Source organism: Drosophila sechellia, chromosome 2R (assembly GCF_004382195.2).
Source record: "Drosophila sechellia strain sech25 chromosome 2R, ASM438219v1, whole genome shotgun sequence".
NCBI classification, from domain to species: domain Eukaryota; kingdom Metazoa; phylum Arthropoda; class Insecta; order Diptera; family Drosophilidae; genus Drosophila; species Drosophila sechellia.
Genome location: NC_045950.1, coordinates 10,315,828 through 10,336,434, shown reverse-complemented (window position 1 = coordinate 10,336,434; position 20,607 = coordinate 10,315,828). Strand labels below are relative to the sequence as shown.

General features: G+C 46.8%; 3 protein-coding genes across 7 annotated transcripts; 2 read left to right on the top strand and 1 right to left on the bottom strand.

Moving 5' to 3' along the window:
• Window positions 1-90: 90 nt before the first annotated feature.
• LOC6609112 (SNF-related serine/threonine-protein kinase) lies at window positions 91-4,005 on the top strand. The gene is made up of 9 exons (XM_002033778.2): window positions 91-317; window positions 578-852; window positions 920-1,138; window positions 1,217-1,392; window positions 1,455-1,821; window positions 1,887-2,012; window positions 2,068-2,194; window positions 2,265-2,930; window positions 2,994-4,005. Exons 2-9 carry the CDS (start codon window positions 647-649, stop codon window positions 3,705-3,707), a joined length of 2,601 nt encoding a protein of 866 aa, XP_002033814.1. The 5' UTR covers window positions 91-317; window positions 578-646; the 3' UTR covers window positions 3,708-4,005.
• Window positions 4,006-4,356: 351 nt separating this feature from the next.
• Window positions 4,357-9,151, top strand: LOC6609111 (dynamin-like 120 kDa protein, mitochondrial). Of its 4 annotated transcripts, none has more exons than XM_032717150.1 (14): window positions 4,357-4,494; window positions 4,585-4,882; window positions 4,944-5,079; window positions 5,213-5,329; window positions 5,430-5,504; window positions 5,566-6,155; window positions 6,211-6,584; window positions 6,643-6,807; window positions 6,868-7,046; window positions 7,810-8,282; window positions 8,344-8,462; window positions 8,525-8,609; window positions 8,670-8,874; window positions 8,930-9,151. In XM_032717150.1, exons 1-14 carry the CDS (start codon window positions 4,466-4,468, stop codon window positions 8,992-8,994), a joined length of 2,910 nt encoding a protein of 969 aa, XP_032573041.1. In that variant the 5' UTR covers window positions 4,357-4,465; the 3' UTR covers window positions 8,995-9,151. The 4 variants fall into 4 exon arrangements, with proteins under 4 accessions (XP_032573041.1, XP_002033813.1, XP_032573043.1 ...); XM_002033777.2 differs by having other exon boundaries at window positions 6,868-7,055; XM_032717152.1 differs by lacking the exon at window positions 5,213-5,329 and having other exon boundaries at window positions 4,358-4,494.
• LOC6609110 (monocarboxylate transporter 3) lies at window positions 9,146-19,824 on the bottom strand. Of its 2 annotated transcripts, none has more exons than XM_032717154.1 (4): window positions 19,623-19,824; window positions 18,974-19,135; window positions 10,466-12,350; window positions 9,146-10,348 (listed from the first exon to the last, which is right to left on the bottom strand). In XM_032717154.1, the coding sequence occupies exons 3-4, from the start codon at window positions 12,345-12,347 to the stop codon at window positions 10,194-10,196; spliced, it is 2,037 nt and encodes a 678-aa protein (XP_032573045.1). In that variant the 5' UTR covers window positions 12,348-12,350; window positions 18,974-19,135; window positions 19,623-19,824; the 3' UTR covers window positions 9,146-10,193. The 2 variants fall into 2 exon arrangements, with proteins under 2 accessions (XP_032573045.1, XP_002033812.2); XM_002033776.2 differs by having other exon boundaries at window positions 19,688-19,824.
• Between the last annotated feature and the right edge of the window lie 783 nt (window positions 19,825-20,607).

The following is a 20,607-nucleotide window of genomic DNA, read 5'->3' as shown; positions in this document are numbered from 1 at the left end:
AAATATTTTAAATATACATCATAATTTTTTCCAATACGATACTTCTGGTTCATCGCTGGCGTGCCATCCCCACTCTAAGACCTTCGGCCACACTAATTTGAAACTCGGGGAAAAAACGCAGAAAATAGTCGAAAATGTGTATACAAAAAGTGTAACTAAGCGTTTTCATGAGTGATAAGGGCCAAGAGATAACTGCTAGACGTTCGAGCGGTCAGTGACAGGCCTGGTTTAGTCGTACCCAAACCGGAATGGGTGACGCCTCATAGTTTTTCCTGCATCTGCTGGCGGAGATTCGACTTCCCCCTCCGCTGTACAAGGTAAAACGGCCCTGCCTTTCCGCATTCCCTTGTGTAACAGCCCTGCTTTTGCCCTGCTCCTGTTGGGAATCGAATGTAAAAAGGACTCATTCAAATGAATCATTAATTGGGAGCAGCCGATGAGTGTGCAAGTGACTGTGGGATGGGCTACTGCCCAGCGCCATTTAGGCCGCTAGCTATTACATCAATATTCGTTCATGAAGCAGCATTTCGCCAGCGAAACATCCCGTGTACGAAATAATAGAACTCTATAATTATAGTTTTAGCTAATCGCGGATAGTTGTGCCTGCCCAACACGCAGGCCGTTGGAAGAGTGCCAAGGAGCCATCATGACGCTGGAGACGCAACCCGTTGGCGGGGTGAGCGACGGCAAGATCGCTGGGCTTTATGATCTGGAGGAGACACTGGGATCCGGACACTTTGCCGTCGTGAAGTTGGCCCGGCATGTGTTCACTGGTGCCAAGGTAGCGGTCAAGGTGGTGGACAAAACCAAGTTGGACGATGTGTCCAAGGCGCATCTGTTCCAGGAAGTGCGGTAAGTAGCTATAGCAATCAACCGAAATTTTTTTTTTTAATAATCCCGCCCCACTTATCCTCTCCAGATGCATGAAACTGGTGCAGCATCCAAATGTTGTGCGACTGTACGAGGTTATTGATACCCAGACCAAGCTGTATTTGGTTTTGGAGCTGGGCGATGGTGGCGATCTATACGATTACATAATGAAGCACGACTCTGGGCTCAGCGAGGAACTGGCCCGAAAGTATTTCCGCCAAATCCTACGTGCTATCACGTACTGTCATCAGCTTCACGTGGTTCACAGGTGAGAGCGCGCTCCAACTGATAATACGCCGTAATGTGTCGATCACTGATTTACGTAACATTCAATTCTCCTACAAAGGGATCTAAAGCCGGAGAACGTGGTGTTTTTCGAAAAGCTGGGCCTTGTCAAGCTCACCGACTTCGGGTTTAGCAACAAGTTCTTGCCAGGCCAAAAGCTGGAAACCTTCTGCGGCAGCTTGGCCTACTCGGCCCCAGAGATCCTGCTGGGCGACTCATACGATGCGCCTGCAGTTGGTATGTAGACAACTCATTTTGGGACATAATCATTTGTTAATCATTTTATTCGATTTGTTTAGACATTTGGTCCCTGGGAGTAATTCTGTATATGCTGGTCTGCGGTCAGGCGCCTTTCGAGAAGGCCAACGACTCGGAAACTCTGACCATGATCATGGACTGTAAGTACACGGTACCCTCGCACGTGTCCACTGATTGCCGGGACCTGATTGCCTCAATGCTGGTGCGTGATCCAAAGAAACGGGCCACTGTGGAAGAGATAGCTTCATCGGCCTGGCTAAAGCCGATCGATGAGCCCGATTCGACGACCTCCACCTCAGAGCACTTTCTGCCTTTGGTCAGCCGCGAACAGCTGGGCGAAGAGGATCACGCCTTTATCATACAAAAAATGATAAACGGAAACATTGCGTCCAAGGAAGAGATATTACAGTGAGTACAATAGAACAAATAGTAAAGCAATTTTGTCTTGCTAACACCAAGTGACGTCATTACAGAGCTCTTGACAAAAATAAGTACAATCATATAACAGCCACATATTTTTTGCTGGCGGAATTACGTCTGCGACGGCGGCGAGAAGAGCTGGCTCAAAAACAGAAGCTTCTCAACGATGCCAGCATTAAGTGAGTTTAAAATAACAATCAACTGTGATCCTTAATCTGTTATATGCATATTCAGAGTGGGAGATGCGAGTCGCAAGCTAGTGCCTGAGAAACCAAGTCCAACCGAAGCCCAAAAAGGAGGAGTACCCATCAGCATTAACGTGACTCCAGCAGCTCAGTTTGCCAACGACGGTGGCAAGCCGGTAAGTTAATTAGCAATTAGCAATCGATTTGAAGTGCAGTGAATCTAATTAATGCAATTGCTTTTGACAGGACAAGCGCAGTCGCAAGTGCAGCATTGTGCGTGAAGAGGACGAAGAGGAGTCTGCCACAGAATGCTCGGCGATAGGCAATGAGTTGAAGGTAACGTCGTCGTCGCGGCGCGAGGCCTTCTCAGATTCCCCCTTTAGTAGGCCAATGCATGAGCGCTCCAGCTCTGAGCCCGGAAATCAAACGAAAGGGGAACAGATAGCAAACAGCGGCGTGCCAAGCCATTCACGTACAAAGATTGTCGTCTCGGTGGATGCAACGCTGGCCCATAAGCTCAAGCAGATGGAGAAGAGTGCCAAGATCGATGAGGACACGCTGAGTGGTCTGAAGGAGCTGGAGATCGGCAAGCTCAAGCCGCTTCCTAGCAGCAGCAAGAATCCGGTGCTCACCCACCGACGCACAAAGCTGAACAAGATTCGGACGCCCTCCTGCAGCAGCTCGGAGGCCTCAGACGACGACACCAAGACACGCAACAAGAAAAAGATTAACAAATTTGTCGGCGACACGCCAGTGCGGTTTCGCATGCATCGTCGTGACTCGCATGACGACTCCAGCGACTCGCAAGATCAGCTATATCCGCCGCCCGGCTCGGCCAGCAATGCGGGTAATTTTATCTCCAAAAGCGGCTCCGTAAGCGGCAAAAAAGAGGGACAATCGCAGTATAAAGAGGTATACATATTATTGTATAATTACCAGTGAAACAGCTACTAAACTTATATTTATCGCTTTCAGCCAAATAACAAATCCGATGAAAATCGCAAATCTCACAGCCAAAAAAATCGGAAACAGCACAACAAGGATCATGTTGACAAGCATTCCCACGCTGAGAGGCAGCTGGCGAATGGCAGCACAGCTACAACAGGAAATTCCACGAATAGAAGGCGGCGCATTCGCGAGAGCCAGTCGCTGGACCGCATCACAGAGGCTCAGGAATACGAGATGCGGCACCGATGCTACGCGGAGAGCGAGGCAGCATCCTCGTCGTCCTCGTCCACCCAACATATCGATCAGAGATATTCTTTACTCAGCCTAAACACTAGCACATTCTCCGTTGCCGAAACCAAGGAGGAGTACGACGAGGAAGCAGACGCCACAAATGCCACGGACCAAATCATGAATACTTTGAATGCAGCCAAAGCAACGCTTCAACAAGAGCAATATTTTAATAACAATACCAATCTTAGTAGGAACTTCAATCACAATCACAATTACAACAACAATCACACCCAGAGCATCATCCACATCAGCAGCCAGAAAGCCAACGGCAAGAAGTCCAACGAAACACCAAAAGATATTTATAATCTAAACTCAATCGAGCATATCGACTTGATTTTGGAGGATAAAAGCCTTACCAAAGCAATACACGTTACCGGCTCTAAATGCTTTGTCACCATGAAGAAAATCCGACGGCTGGGAAAATATTTTCCCGTGATGAACTTCTCTTAATAGACACAGTTACTTCTTTGCAAAGTGCATTCAAAATATTAAAAGAAACTCGGTTAAGCGAACTACATAGAAAATATGCATGTATTAATTAAAACGTATAAACGTCAACGTTATCCCCCGTATATAGGAAAGCGCGCGAGAAAATTTAAATTTAGTGGTAGCGTAATTGTTTTGTCTGTCGTCGTCATTACGCTTAAATTATTCTAAATATATTAATTTATGTTTAATTGTAAGTCTAATCACTCAATGCAATATTTAGTGAAAATACATTAATGCCCATATGACAATTGACTAAAAAGGTGATTTGTTTTCTTTTTAACAAATTAAGACAAATTAAAATGGAATGAAAGAGCAATTCCCACAATCTGAAATTTAAAATTCAAATGTTTGCGCCCTTCTACAGTGTGTACACACCACAAATGTAGAGTAAGTAAAGGGAATTAAGCAATAAATGTTTAACGAATTAAAAAGGTTAAAGGAAGGTAAACAATTCTATTTATTGTTTTTAGTTGTAAGGAAATGTAATAAAATCGGAATATAAAATAAATATTTATTGTATTTTACAAAACGATGCGTGTAAAATACATTGTACCTAATGCAGGTACACAAAGCCAGTGCAAACCACCCTTTCAACTCTGGTCACACAGAGCACATCCCGTAAAGAGTTTTTCAGAGATGAGTTTGCGGCAGGAAAATTGAATAATTCACGGAAATAAACAAAGTAAACTAAGTGGAAACTGTAATCCTGACCAGCAATTATGTTGCGCATCTATCAAAATACTTACCGGTGAGAGACCACGCCCGCAACGCGAAATCCTTATTTTCCGGACGATTTCGTCATCGGCGAATCTCATCATCCAATGTGTTTTGCCCACAGGCGCACCGCGAAAAAAGCTGTTGTCTACTCCACCAAGGTCGCCTGCTGCAATCATTCCACGCTCTGTGGCATCACCAGCCATCCACGGCGAGCGCAGGATAGCGGGAGCTCCAGTTCGAATGGCAGGCCCCGTCGCCACGAGGAGTTTCTACTTGCCGGCAATCCGGCACGGGGATGGCAGATGCCTCCGCCGTCGCGTGGTTACGGGATGCTGGTGGTGCGCATACTGCGGGGAGCCCTCAAGTTGCGCTACATCGTCCTGGGCGGCGCCATCGGCGGGGGCGTGTCGCTGAGCAAAGTGAGTTTCGCAAGTTATATAACTTGTATAGAACTTGAGAGACTTGATTTGTTTTCCCCAGAAATACGAGGACTGGAAGGATGGACTGCCGGATTTTAAGTGGCTGGAGGATGCCATGCCGCAGGGCGAACGGTGGAGCCAGTTCTCGCGGAATCTCATTGAGGTGGGCTCGCTGGTGAAGAACGCCATCGAAGTTGGTGAGTGTCCATGTAACACTACCATCCCCCTTTCAATCTCTCACTTTAAATGGTCATATAGCTTGGTCAGATTCGCATTGAACTCTTCGTTTTGATTGATTGATACTGATGTTATTGGGGCGTTTGCTTGTAGATCCAAAGCTCAAACAGCTGGGCGAGGATAAGTTGTCGGAATGGCGCAACTGGTTCGACAGTCGTCTGGACGATGCCATCGAGGCTGCCGATTATCAAGGAGTTCAGATTGTCGAAAGTAGGTTACACAAATTACACAGACTCCCAACGTTGGGCCCATTTAAAGTGAGAGACCCCTGTCTACCGCATTCGAGACTTATTCCTAACATCTGTTGCAGCTAAAGATGACTTAAAGGCTAAAACAACGGTGGCCGCGTTGGGCATAACATCCGATGAGAGTCGTAAGAAGTATGGTAGGTTTTTTGCTCACCTGCCAAAAGGTATATTATATCTAATCCTTCTGTAATCCCGCAGAGAAACTCCAGAGCCAGGTCGAGACGCTGCAGACGGAGATCATGAACGTCCAGATTAAGTACCAAAAGGAGCTGGAGAAGATGGAGAAGGAGAACCGTGAGCTACGCCAGCAATACCTCATCCTCAAAACGAACAAGAAGACCACGGCAAAAAAAATCAAAAAATCCCTGATCGACATGTACTCTGAGGTCCTGGATGAGCTATCTGGCTACGATACGGGCTACACCATGGCCGATCACCTTCCCCGTGTTGTGGTAGTGGGAGATCAGAGCAGCGGCAAGACCTCTGTGCTGGAATCCATTGCTAAGGCTCGCATCTTTCCCCGCGGCAGTGGAGAGATGATGACACGAGCCCCAGTCAAAGTTACTCTGGCTGAAGGACCATACCATGTGGCTCAGTTCCGTGACTCTGACCGGGAATACGATCTCACCAAGGAGTCTGATCTACAAGACCTCCGTCGGGATGTGGAGTTCCGCATGAAGGCGTCGGTGCGAGGTGGTAAAACCGTCAGCAATGAAGTCATTGCCATGACAGTCAAAGGTCCCGGTCTGCAACGCATGGTCCTAGTCGATTTGCCAGGAATAATTTCGGTGAGCAAGTCAAAGCTATTAAAACTGCACACATGTAATTCTGATTTCATTTTAGACCATGACCGTCGACATGGCCTCCGATACAAAAGATTCCATTCACCAGATGACGAAGCATTATATGAGCAATCCGAACGCCATTATTCTCTGCATTCAGGATGGATCTGTGGACGCTGAGCGTAGTAATGTGACAGACTTGGTCATGCAGTGTGATCCCTTGGGTCGACGCACTATTTTTGTGCTCACAAAGGTGGATCTGGCCGAGGAGCTCGCCGATCCTGATAGAATAAGGAAAATCCTTTCGGGCAAACTCTTCCCCATGAAGGCTTTGGGCTACTATGCCGTCGTTACTGGTCGTGGACGAAAGGATGACAGCATAGATGCTATTCGGCAGTATGAGGAAGACTTCTTTAAGAACTCCAAGCTTTTCCAGTAAGTATAGAGAGGATGTAATGCGTATATTCCAATGTTCACCTCTCTCCATACTTAGTCGTCGAGGGGTTATCATGCCCCATCAGGTGACCAGCCGCAATCTGAGCTTAGCGGTTTCAGATCGTTTCTGGAAGATGGTGCGGGAAACCATTGAGCAGCAGGCGGATGCATTTAAGGCGACTAGATTTAATTTGGAAACCGAATGGAAAAATAACTTCCCCAGGTTTGTAAAGATGTTTTAAAAAATATAAGAGATCTTGACATTTGGGTTATACTCCTTTAGATTGCGCGAGTCTGGCCGAGATGAGCTGTTCGACAAGGCAAAGGGCGAGATACTGGACGAGGTGGTAACGCTCTCGCAAATCTCCGCTAAGAAGTGGGACGACGCTCTGAGCACCAAGCTATGGGAAAAACTCTCCAACTATGTGTTTGAAAGCATCTATTTGCCCGCTGCACAGTCAGGTTCTCAAAGTAATATTTTGTAGTACTAAGTGTAGGTTGTAAGCAGATTTCGCAGACGTCATCGATGGGGGCACGTCCATCCAATCGCCCGCCTTGTGTGCTCCGTCATTGTGTGTGTTTCTTGCAAGAAGATATGACTTGGCCTCGAACCTCACGTGTCTCCGTAAACGTCGCGTCGTTAAAATGTTTTGTTTAATTTTGCATTTATCATGGCCCGCATTCGGCGTCGAATTCCTGTGCAAGGGAATCACATGCGTTAAAGAATTTCAAACCGGTTTGACTGATATTCCTGCAACATTTCTTGAATCACTGGTGTAAATTTAATGTGTACTCCCCGGCGGACGATTTCGAATCCCATTAACACCGTTTGCCTTTGCCCCGAAAATAGTGACTAAGCCGGGATTGTCACAGGTTCTGCGTTGCGATCATGTGCCGGAAAGTCGCTTATAACGAAGATTTACGAGCACCTGCAACGAAACCAGATTTTGGTTTATGTCCACATTATAAAAACGTATGCGATATTAGCGATTTATGGCCGAAAAACCCGTTTATACCACCGCTCAGCGGGTGTTTATTTAGCATTTTATGACAGACCTGTTAATTTGCTCAATGAATTCATCCAAATCAATGTCTAATTGAATTAAATTGCAGTTATCGAGTTAGGAATCTGAATGTTTTGTCGCTTTGTTTATCATTCCCCCGTAGTTGTGTGTCTAGTTAATTTGGCTCAACTAATTTTATACGATGACTATGCTCTTTATAGATTCCTTCAACACGATGGTAGACATCAAGTTGCGCCAGTGGGCCGAGCAGGCGCTGCCCGCTAAGTCGGTGGAAGCTGGCTGGGAAGCGTTGCAACAGGAATTCATATCGCTGATGGAGCGTTCGAAGAAGGCGCAGGATCACGACGGCATCTTCGATCAGTTGAAGTCCGCGGTAGTGGATGAGGCTATTCGTCGGCACAGCTGGGAGGACAAGGCCATCGACATGCTCCGCGTTATCCAGCTGAATACGCTGGAGGATCGATTCGTGCACGATAAACAGGAGTGGGATTCGGCGGTTAAGTTCCTGGAGAGTTCGGTAAATGCCAAGCTCGTGCAGACGGAGGAGACCCTAGCACAAATGTTTGGCCCCGGCCAAATGCGACGACTTACCCACTGGCAGTACCTGACGCAGGATCAGCAGAAGAGGCGGAGCGTTAAGAACGAACTGGACAAAATACTCAAAAACGATACGGTATGGGTAGTATACCTTATATAGTTGTTCTTGACTTACTCACTTTACATTATGTTGGTAGAAACATTTGCCCACCCTGACTCATGATGAACTGACTACGGTTCGCAAGAACCTTCAGCGTGATAACGTGGATGTGGACACGGACTACATAAGGCAAACGTGGTTCCCGGTCTACAGAAAGTAAGTTGTAGTGCTAAACCATCTAGGCTGCTTATCAGTAAGCACTTATGTCCTTTTTTCAGACACTTCCTGCAGCAGGCGTTACAGCGGGCAAAGGATTGCCGAAAGGCATATTACCTCTACACGCAGCAGGGAGCCGAGTGTGAGGTAAGGGAAAAGGTTTTCCCTCTAACCTGAACCAATTTAGCTAACTTACTGCCTTCTCAGATATCCTGCAGCGACGTCGTGCTCTTCTGGCGCATCCAGCAGGTGATCAAGATAACAGGCAACGCACTGAGACAGCAAGTAATCAATCGGGAGGCGCGGCGGCTGGACAAGGAGATCAAAGCGGTGCTGGACGAGTTCAGCGATGACGAGGAGAAGAAGGGTTACCTGCTCACCGGCAAGCGCGTGCTACTAGCCGAGGAGCTAAGTGAGTGTTTGCTTAATTGAATTTGGCGCCAATTTAATTGCTTTCAATTCAACAGTCAAAGTGCGGCAGATCCAAGAGAAGCTGGAGGAGTTCATCAATTCACTTAATCAGGAAAAGTAGTGTGCCATGACCAAAGACACAACACCCGAGGCGTTACTTATTTAACTTGATAGTTTAAGACCACATTTGAAATGTTTGTTCATAGTCACGCTTGAGCCCCTTAGTTAAGCATAATTTGTGCTCCGAAAGTAATAAACCAATAGATCGTTAGTTCGTATTATTGAAATCGTCTTTATTGTTTATGAAGTGTAACCTTATGTCGCATGCAATGCAATGTAAACTCATTAATTTAAATGTAATATAAATCATTCATTCTGTTTTAATGTAATTGTAGTTGACAAACGTTAACGCGAAACGCACTCATCGTGCTGAGTATGTGGCGGTCCGTGTGTGTTTCTGAATCTGTATCGTGTAATATATATATTTAAATCGGTTTGCATAAGAGCACAGCACTTTTACCAGATGCCTCATCGTGCGGTTGATTGTTTGTTTCGTTTCGTCCACGATCGGCTAATCCCGCGATGCGCCGGCATCGGTATCGAGATCGGTGGTGGGTGCATTAACCCCGACCGATCGTCTGGCCGCGTCTCTAATTGATTGATTGTTTGATTGATAAACGTATATCTAGCTAGCTATGTAACTATGTAGCTAGCTATATATGTAACATAACAAGTCCGTGATGGCGGTGCAGTACATATCTCTTACAAGGTAAACAAATGCTCGTTCCCTATCATGTTAAATAACTCAACAAACTTGGCAGTCGACTTGTGGCCCAGCCATAGCCATGTGCTCAGCTGCTTACGTCCTATCGTAATAATATTAATAATGTGTTCGGTTCTCCTCCACGCCGATCCTCCGCTTAGCCTAGCTGCTAAATTCTATTCCCGCTATGGGCTCCTCCACTAAAGCTTATAGAAACATAATTTACACTCGCGCTCCACTCTGCTCGCATGCGTGTGATTAGGGATAGGTTTGGTTGTGGTGTATTAGGGGTGTGTGTGGTAGGCACTCGATATCGCTGAAGGCACAACATTACGATTAGTCTTATCTTAAACGTATTAAGTACTCGGAACACGCTTCTGCACTCGCTTCCCTCCGAAATCGAAAGTTCGGGATATCGGGAGCTCCATCGACACGATGAGTGATTGGCAATTAATGTTGCCAATACCGAAAGGTGCTATCGGAGATAGTTGTGGCTGCGATGACAAGGTGTTCAGGCTGTCTGGCATGTCTTCATTCGCTCCGATCCAAGCAGCTCCTTAGGCCGCGGGCAGGGGGGTCAGCTTCTCGTTGCGCCGCTGCTCCCATCGGCTGACCCATGTGAGCGGGTAGCACAGGAAGGCCGAGAGCAGGATCAGGGCACCAGCGAAGTAGAAGGCGGCGTTGTGGCTGCGTGTCATCTCATAGAGGCCACCTGTTGGATAAATGAATAAACAAATCTTTAGTTCAAGTTTCATCCGATCGCTAAGAACCTCTATAATTGGCCAAAACTATTTAGATTATACCATTGCCACTACTGTCGGAAACTCACCTGCAATGGGACTGCCGAAAGTAGCTGCCAATCCCTGGAACAGCATCAGGAATCCGTACGCATTGGTCAGTTTCTCCAGTCCGATCAGCTCCACGGCGATCAGGGATCGCAGGGCGGAGAAGCAGGCAATGCAGATACCGAAGAACAGGGCGAATGTCCACTGGGTGGCCGTGTCGATGACTATGCCGCTGCAGAGGGTAGCGATGCCGCCGGCGGTTAGCGCAATGTTGTTCAGCCAGAGTGGCTTTACGGCAGGGAAGGAACTAATCGATCCGCACACGATCCTAGCAAATGTGTTTACAACGCCAATTCCGGAGAGCACTCCATAGGCCGCCTGTTCATCCATACCCGCTGCCTTGGCGCGATCCACCAGGAAGGTAAAGGGCACGAAGAAGCCCATCATGGTGAGGAAGCCGCTGAAGGCCAGGCACATAAAGGCGGGGGACTTGAGCAGCGTGGTGTCCAGCATGGTGGATAAGGTGCGACGCACTGCCTCCGGGCAGATGCGGCATCCCTTCTGCCGATCCTCCAGCATGTCCTGCTTGGTCGGCAGACGCGTCACAGACATGTGGTAGGCCAGCGAGGTCTGCGATTGGTATTGGGGAATCCTGGTCAGAGATCCAGAGAAGAAGATATCGTCTCGGTACATTGGTCTGGATGAGGAGTGCGACTGTCCATGGTGGGCCTCGTGAGCTGCAGCGGCGGATCGCTTGCCAATATCCTGAGGTCTGCGTCCGGATACGGTGTGACGGCGTGCCTGGATAGTCACTGGCTTGGCCTCCGTCTCCAACAGGTTATCGTTTTCGGCCTCCTCCTCGTTCTCACCCACGGTGGTCAGTTCCTTGTGCAGATTGAAGGTAAGCTGTTGGGGATCTCCGTTGGGCGTGGTGGGCTGCGACTTCCTCAGCTGCTTCAGCTCCGTGCCCTTGCTGCCCTGGGCCGTGCCAGATGGTCGGCGCTCCAGGTTCATGCCCTTAAAGATCTCCTGGGCGGTGGGATAATGGTTACGCTGGGAGGCACCCATATACGTGTTGTGTGCCGAGTTGGGCATCGAGTAGGCGAAACGACCTTCGGGCAGGGGCTTGGTGAACGCCGCCTGGTGGAGTTGAGGCGTGGGAGCCACTGTATTGCCATGACCATTCAACTTCTTCTTCTCCTGCTCGTCACCCTCCTCGTTGGTCACAGACAGCGTAATGGGTTGGATGGGTCGGAAGGCCAGGCCAAAAAGGGCACAGGACAACACAATGATGCCCTGAATGCCCAGCGTATAACGCCAGCCGGACTTCAGCAGGATTTTGGTAAGTGGGGCGAAGACAAAGGTGCCAACTCCGGAACCGCACATCGCAACTCCGGTGGCCAGGGCACGCCACTTCTCAAAGTAGAATCCAATGATCACCACAGCGGGTATGTACACCATACAGAATCCAATGCCTCCGAGCACGCCGTAGATTAGGAACAGGTACTCCACACTAGTGGCTAAGCACGAGAGTCCGAAGCAGATGGCTGCGAATATGGCTCCGGTGATCGTAACCGGACGGAAGCCAAACCGATTGGCCATGGCACTAACAAAGGGTCCCGCCATCAAGTAGCATCCACTGAGCAGCGAGGATACGAACGCCACGTAGGCCTTGCTCACACCGAACTCTTTCATCAGATCCTCCTGAATGAGTCCGGAGCAGAAGACGATGCCGTCAATGACCGTGCAGCAGAGGAAGGAGGCGATCATCACCACCCAGGCCCATCCGCTGTCCGGAGGCACGACAACGGCTGCTTCCTCGATTTCCTCCTCGCTCTCATTCTCCTCCTTAATGTTCTCCGGCTGCTTGGACACCAGGCCTTTGGATGCCAGCTCGTCCTGCGACTTCGTCTGTTGCGTGGCCATTTTCTGGAAGAAGGATTGGGGTAAGAATGAGTCAGTATGGGCGCACCCAGGCAAGATCGGTTTGTGTGTGTGTGTGTGTGTTACGCAAGTGTTTACCCAAACTGTGTGGCCTTCAGATTGCGTATACGCCCCCACGACTCCCTTCGTTTTGCATGGATAAGTCTATTTTTGTATGTCACGTGCCTCGATTGTCGCAAAATTAAGCATACCACTGCACCTGTACTGACACTATGTAGGTCAAAATAATAGGAACAGTTTGCGTACTTACAAAGGATTAAGTCTGAGATCAATTAAAGAAGAATTGATTGATCCTTACGATCTACAAATTTGTAACACTTTTCTTTCAATTACGTATTTTTTTTTTTACGTATCAATTAACAGCAGACAGGCAGTAAAATATGTTGCTCAATTGATCAGATTAAGTAATCGTCTTTATAGTTTACCCGTTTCTTCACTACAAACAAGTGTTCATTGCCTTATAAACAGATTAAGTAAATATATTGCAAGTTATTTCACAATCTGATATGAGATTTTGAGATCCAGCACTACGAATCTTCCCCCGACTATACAAATGTATCTCTGTATCTGTGGGATATCTGCAAAAGGTGCGTGGTGCGAAAGGCTTTTCGCTGTTTATCACATCGACGTCAATCGGCAGATGGCACTGACAGGGGGGCGTTGATCAGTGGGGGTGGTGGGCGGTGGGTGGTGTGTGTTTTGGGGTTTTTTTTTGGGGGTGGTGCTTCAGTGGGTGGTGTTGGATTGTCAAACGTCAGACATGGCCAATGCCAGGGCCATTAGTGCGTCAACGATTGTCTTGGTCGAGGCACAGGCACAGGCACAGGCACAAATACCAAATGGAATTTGCAATTATGTATCCCACCAAATGGTTCTTTCATTTGCCCGAGGAGCAGACAGATACAACTCAATATGCCAGGCACAGCGGTACGAAAAAATGTTCTGTGGATTTTGGGCTTTTTTTTCTTCTGTTGATTGCTTTTCTTGTTTGTCCACATCTTTCGGCTAACAAACTCTTGGCCTTGGCGCTGCTGCCATTGTTGCCTTTATCTAATCTGATCTGCCGAGGGGCAATTCGCCATTGAGTTAACAAACACACGACTACAGCCGGAGCGGATGCTTACATGGACCCTGGGTATCCAAAACCCCTAATAAACACCCGAGTCAAGATGAGCTGTCGTCTTTTGTAACCACAACGAAAGCCAATCTTCCGCAATATCACCACTAGGATCTCGTGCAAATAGGCTCAGACAATCAGAGATAATAAGCCTCGTATCTCACAGCAAATTGCAGGGATTTACGGTCGCCGAGATTTCATCGGTTGAGATAACTGACTGATAATCGCTGGCTGCTGATATCCCAGCCATTTCAGGCTGCATTCCATAAATTAATTGATTATTTCGCCAGATTTTTTGCGGCTTATCATATCGGATTTTCGCAGCCCGGCAACGGCTTAATCGTATCCGTAGCACCACACTGCTTATGGCCACCAGATACGGGGCTTTCGTACCTAGCAACCGTAGTGAATCCAACTCCACGACCACCTCCAGCACCACGTGACAGGGCCAAGTTTGATAATTTCCTTTCCTTTATGACCGAAATTTCGGCCATATCATTGACCATGCGAATTTATGGGATCCCATAAAGACCGAGCGTCCCGATAGTACTCATACAAGGGTCTGGCTGTGCTGGCATTTTGTTTATTAAGCAATCGAAAGTGTTGCGACAACCATGCTCGAGCCAATCCAAACACAATAACATAATACTGGCCGTACGCCCCCTTCTCGACTCGCGCTCGTATTTCAGATTTTGTTTTCATTTTCATGCCCAAATGACCACGTTGGCGGCAGGGGGAAGTGCTCCAAAGTGGGTCTGCCACTGCGACTACGACTGGCATCCAAAGAATCAAGAATCAAGAATCGAGAACCGAGAAGTGGCAACCGAACCGGACATCGGGCACCCATCCATCGAGGGAAACCCGGCAAGTGCCTTCGCGTAACTGACTTGCAACAGCAACAGAAGTATAAATAGACATTAGCGTTTACTTGTTGCCCCGATCCCATATTGTGGCCAGCATATCGAAAGCGAAGACATCTTAGGGGGCTACAAATTGGCCAGAGGACGCACCCATCTAGCTAGGCTCTTGGATAACTCTGCTCGTGTGCCTTGTTAACTATCCTAATGGGTTTGTAGGCTTGGAACGAATTTCAGATACTACGATGTAAGTGTATATGTACTTGGATTATAAAGAACATATTAGTTTATAGCTCTGAAGCAGACAATAAACCAAAGTTCTTATCAAAGGTATTAAACCATTGCTTTATCAACTTTACCAACTAATATTTATAAGTATCCATCAGGGGTTTTATTTATACCAATAGATTTAACATTATAATTGCATCCCAATAGTTCCATTAAGTTCTATTTCCTATTATAATATCTTTAAGCTTATTTAGCTGATATTGCGTAAGAGTATCTCAACTTTGAGCTGAGAAAATCTAACTTAAAAGCTCTCCGTTCTGTTTGTTTCCCGGTGGGTTTGGCTCCACAAGCGGCGGATAATGTGACAAGGTGGCTCCTGCGGCCTCCATGCCCTTCGTATCCGACCTCCTCCCGCGCTTTTGGTAAGCTAATCCCGCTGCGAGCAAACAGCCCACGTCACGACCTCCAGCCATCATTCAATCATTTTTTGTTGTAGGAAAAGCAAGGGAGCCGGAGGTCGCAAACACTTGTCAGTGCCAATTGTGAGCGTTGACAGCGCTTAAATTGATGCCCGTCGATTGAATTAATAAATGTTATAGGTAAACACATATGGCCAGAATAGGACGGACACTTAAGTGGGCATTCCGAGGAGTCGAGGGAAGCAACTCGGCCAGACGAAAACTCAGACGCGGTCGCAGACGGCGAGTTCTGAAGATGTTTTCCTGCCGGCCGACGGTTTTCCTTAATCGTGCACATGTATCTACAAGTATTTGTATCTCTATCTGCAGTCCGTCTCCCTCGCTTTTTTGTGTGCTGCACACATATGTCGCATGTAGTAAGTACATGGCTCTGTTATTTATAACATGCAACTGAAGGCGTCCGGTTCTTGGTCTTCTTCCTCCGGGCGTCCTTCTCTGGGCCCCCAATTCCCATTCCGATGCCCAATTCCCATTCCCACAGCCACTCCCAATCCGCCACTCTTTGTGCGTGCGGACCCATTTAGATAGTTGGTTATATCATGGTATCGGTATCTCGGCTCGGACAGGTTCCGAGTGCCGTATCTCAGCGCCGCAATTTGTAGGTACAAGTGAAGCAATCGTTAAACGACTTTATGCTCAAAATATTAATTAGCTAAGCCGGCCCCAAAATGGAGCGAGTGCCCAAGAAGGCCAGTCTGGCGAAGAGGTTTCCGTGGAAACGATCATACTGGCGTTGAAAACCACGAATAAAGGATGCTCTACTAAAACTATATGTGATAAGATAGTTAAATGCTCCACATAAATGAAAATCAAGCACAAAGTTTTTGGGATTTCATATTAACTTTTTTACTTACGAAGTAAGTTACCTTATCTTTTTTGTATTTCCTTTTTTAAGTAATAATTTGTTTGTTCTGGAACAAACTGGAACTTCTATTCTCAAGAAAATCATAAAAGAACTAGCCAAAAGTTATTTTTATATCAATTATTAAAGTATTAAAAAAAGCATGCGTTAGTCATGTGTGATAAGCATATGTTAAATTTTAAATAATGATGAATAATAATAGTTTTACGAATATTATTAGGAAAGCAACTTTCGGATGACAAAAAAAAACATACGTCAAATACTAAATATTCCAAAAAGAAGATATATTTTTCTGGAAAAGTAATTACATATGATAGTTTGAAATGGAAATGAAAGACAGCTGCGGAATGAGTAAAGACCCCTGCCCTGTACAAAATCAGCCGGAAGATCCAAAAATATATCGTCACAAAATCATGTGGATGGCTTTCAGCGGAGATCCGCGGATGATCTCCACTCTGCACGACGCCACGCGCGTGTCGCCACTTCAAGTTGGCCCCATTCCGGGGATCGGGATGGCGAAGACCCGAGGGCAGCTGTCACCTCAAGTTCATCGCTCGCCCGCTCACCCGGAGTCCAGTACGAGTATTACGCACGTTGCGGAGTAATCCCAAGAGCACTACGATATGGATGTGTTTTGAAGGAAGTATCTTTCCGTCGGCACGATCGTCTGACACAATTAGCAATCTTATGCGGGACACTATCGGCAGTTCAGCTGCTTCTTGAGTTGCCATGGTGCTATTGGTGTTGACTGTTGACCAAAGACCACTATCGTCGCATCGGCATGAACAAAGGCGGCGACAATTAGTGGAGCGATCAATGGTCGATGGGGTTGGGGTCTGTGCTCCGGGGTCTACTCTTTTTTGTCGGAAGTAGAGCATGGATTCATAATCAATTAACATGTTCAAATCATGGAAAATAAGTGCAAGTAGCGCAATTATTTCTAATTGAAAATCGAGAGCGTTCGAGTGGACAAAAGATTTCGTGATTTGAGCGTTAGCTTCTGGCGCTATTTAAATGTTTATTTATTGGGTTATCTTGCACGTGGCTGCGTCAGTCATTTCCCGATGTCATTGCCTCATGACGCAGCCCAGTTTCCACATCCCATCTCTCCGATTCGGGCACTGTTTCCAAACCCAATCCGAATAAAAATCTCAATACGATTCCGATTTCGATTCCGATTCCAACTCGACCCCGAAACGAGCTGCTAAGCAAAACTGATACGAATCCCACCCGGTTTCGATGCAATCCATCCATTTCGACCCCGACATTGGCGCCAAAATGCAGTTGCTGTTTTTGTTTTCGACGACTGATCTGATCTGATAAGCAGCAAATCAAGGAAACAAACAAACTGCAACTGCAGTCTAAAATTGGCTTAATCTGCTGTAAATATTTACACACCGATTAACGATCCGTGTTAAGGGAAAATTTCCACAGCTCGCCGTTTGAGTTTCGAGATTGGAGATTCGAGATTCGAGATTCGAGTCTCGAGATTTTCGATTCTGTCTGCGGATTTTCCAATCCACCAATTCTGCTGGCCACACGCAAGCCTATTCGACCATTACGAAGAATGAGAAACCCCAGCCGCGAGAATTCTTCCACCCAGTGTTTGAGAAAAGAAACCCCAACTATTTGGCAATGGTTTGGGCCATTGTAAATGCAGAAACTTGTTTGCTGGCTGAAAATGTGAATTTGAGATTTCTAATTTATTTTTTTGTGCAACTAACACGCCTAATTAACCGAAAATTACAGAAAAACCCGTCTCTTAATGCCTCTGGCTTCTGACTCAGTTTCGGTTTCAGATTAAAATTCAGATTGATTAATTGCCAAGGCAGGGCAATTAATGGTAGAGTGGGGCAAATTGGGTCATTGGCATCTTGCAGTTCTAATGCTTCCAACTGGCGTCACGGCCCATTGATATGAATATGGATGGATGTGTGCTGTGTGTGACTTAGGTTACTCTTTTCAGAACGCGGTGGGATTTTCGATATCTCTTGGTCTTGGACGACCGACTGGTCGGACAGCTCGACAGCTGTGGGTTATGCCATTAACACTTGGCTTGCGGCTTGTTTTGTTTGTTTTTTACCGGCAACCGGTTGGAAGATAAAACGCAACAAAAGCCACGCGCAGCTACCCAAAAAGCGAGCCTTGGGCAAATGCCAAAAATTCGCTCAGTGAGTCACCCGTCGATTGGCGAAAGGCGTGTCCAATGCGAATCGGATCGGATGTATCTGTTCCAATCAACTTGGATCGAAGTTAAAGCCAGGCTTAGCTGCCCGTTCGATTTGCATGCCATATTGCTGGTCATAATTAATGTGGCGATAATGATGGCCAGAGTAGTTCAAAACCTAGCTGCATTTGCATAGGTAGCAGGCACAGAAAGATACTAAAGTATCTGTCAGATACTCTGCAAGCTGAAACTTAAAATGTGTCTGTTACTTTTGTAGTTTTATGTAAGCCATTTAATTTAGCTTAAAAAGAAAACTAAAAATTGTGCGAAATTGTCTACTCAACATCATTTAAGACATATCCTTTGGATATCTTCTACAAACTGAAGTTACTGGGAATCTCTCAAAGCGAAGCGAACTCTCCACACATCCATCACCAGTTAAGATCACGTTTTTTGAATGGTCCCCGAGAGAAACTGGTGCTGGGGAGCAGCCACATAGGCTTAGTTAGTATCGATCTAACGTAAGCTCATTTCGTTCTTTGTTCAAGTTCAGGGGGGAGAGCCCCAACAAAGCAACAAAGACGGCTGCAAATTGCGACTCGAAAGCCGTTTGGCGCTGCCTTCTTTCTTTTTTTTCCTGGTATTGCCAGCCTTCCCGGTTCTCTTCCCTTTTTGGCCACCAAGATGAAATGCGAGGCACAGCCAAGTGGGAACATGGTTAATTTTTCAAACCACCGCGCGCACTTTTGCCGCATGTTGCTCCTGCTGCGTTGAGTTGTGTGTTGCGTTTCAACGTTTTTCGTCGTGGTCTTGTGTGTGTTTTTTTTTTTGGCCAAAACCCGTTTTGAGCCAACTTTGGTGGAGAGTGAGAACTTTGGGTTCTTGGCAGTTGGCTTACCTATATGTTGCCGATGTCTCGATGTCGGGGTGTCGCGGTGTCGCTGCTGTCGATGTTGCTGCTGTTGATGTTGCTGCTGCGCTGTTGCAGATGCGTCTCGTGTTTGACTGGCGTTTTGTTCAGCTTATTTTGGTGGCAAGTGCTGCTCTTATTTTTGGCGCGCTGCAAAGAATTTGATGTGGTTTTGGTTTTGGTTTTGGTTTGGATTTTGTTTGGTTTGTTTCGGTTTTCGGTTGTTTTCGTGTGAGAAAAGCGAAAGCAATCGAACGCGTACGCCGGACACAGTAAAAGCGAAAGTTAAAAAGTCAACTGCGATGGCAAGAGCGACGAGGAAGGAGGAAGTGGAAGTGGAAGCGGGATCGTCGTGAAGCGAAACAACACGCTTAAAAATACTTCTAGCATATATTTATCAGTATCTGATTGTACATATGTTTATATAGTTTGGGGCCCGAGCGGATCGCAACGGATCGGATCGGTACGGTATGGAGCAAAGCAGCGTATATGTACACATACATATGTATATGTATATGTTTATATGGGGAGCATATAAAAAAGTGCGCGCGACTATAGTTCGTTCCTGCGCCGATGTTGCCTATATTGCCATTGCTTTCTTCGCGTTTGGGGAATACTTTTCGTTTCGTTTCGTTACGTTACGATTCTTTTCAATTCGATTGGATTCGTTTGGAGCTGCGTGCTGTGTTTGGTTTGGTTTACTTTATTCTGGTCTTGTTCCTGCTGTTCGTTTTCGAATCGAATCGAATCGAATACAACACTCGGCTGCGGTTTCCGCTGAGGACGCCTGATCGCAATTGCCGCATGTACGATGCGAACGACGCGGCGGACTAAAGATAACTAAGGGAAATCAGAATGTGTTGGCAGTATAAACCGCGCGGCAGAAAGCAGCACGACAGCCGCAGTAGCAGCAGCAGCGGCGGCAGCACCACCAACAACAACACGTTCTAGCAGTGTGCGTGAGTATCTGTGTGAGCGCAACTACCAATGTGTTTGTGAGTTGCTTTTAGGATTGTTGGTTACATGGAGTGCGTTCTGAATGAAAGCACTAGGATCTAATCCCAACTAATCCCATCTGATCGGTTTCTTGGCTTCTGAGACCCCCAACTCCACACTACGGAGTCGTCGACGGATGCAGTTGGAGCAATGAAAGCAGCGAGAGCTGCCGGCATCGATAGCAACTCTCAGTTGAAATGGCCCGAGAACACTGTGTCGTATACGCAATGCCGAGCAGCCACTAGTTGCTGGTGTTGTGATGATGATGGATGTGACTGTTGACTTTGCCTCCGTTTCGATTTGAGTTTTTGGGTGTGTTTGCTGAGGCGGTTCTCTTTCGTGTTCCTGAACAACAATATCTATAGTTTTGGTTAGCTGCTCGTGTGTTTGCCCTCGTGCTGTGGCCATTTCTATTGTTGTGTGTGCGCGGAGGGTTTTTTGGCTTTTTCCACCAGAGATAAACTCAAAAATGTGAATGGGAGCTCATTTACCGGGCTTTCGGGGAGTTCGGGACTTATGTATGTTTGCTCATCAGCAGGTTACCAGCTTTCTGCTTGCTAATGGCCCAACAAAAAACAGTCGGACATTTCGAAATTGTTTCTAGAAATTATGAAATCGGAGCAGCG

Bases quoted from the DNA above. Each gene is read 5' to 3' on its own strand.
- LOC6609112 (XM_002033778.2), top strand. From the start codon at position 647: ATGACGCTGGAGACGCAACCCGTTGGCGGGGTGAGCGACGGCAAGATC. The intron at 1,822-1,886 runs GTGAGTACAATA...ACGTCATTACAG, and splicing joins TCCAAGGAAGAGATATTACA to AGCTCTTGACAAAAATAAGT. The intron at 2,195-2,264 runs GTAAGTTAATTA...TGCTTTTGACAG, and splicing joins CCAACGACGGTGGCAAGCCG to GACAAGCGCAGTCGCAAGTG.
- LOC6609111 (XM_002033777.2), top strand. From the start codon at position 4,466: ATGTTGCGCATCTATCAAAATACTTACCG. The intron at 5,505-5,565 runs GTAGGTTTTTTG...GTAATCCCGCAG, and splicing joins TGAGAGTCGTAAGAAGTATG to AGAAACTCCAGAGCCAGGTC. The intron at 8,283-8,343 runs GTATGGGTAGTA...TTATGTTGGTAG, and splicing joins AAATACTCAAAAACGATACG to AAACATTTGCCCACCCTGAC.
- LOC6609110 (XM_032717154.1), bottom strand. From the start codon at position 12,347: ATGGCCACGCAACAGACGAAGTCGCAGGACGAGCTGGCATCCAAAGGC. The intron at 10,349-10,465 runs GTGAGTTTCCGA...TTTATCCAACAG, and splicing joins TTTCGGCAGTCCCATTGCAG to GTGGCCTCTATGAGATGACA.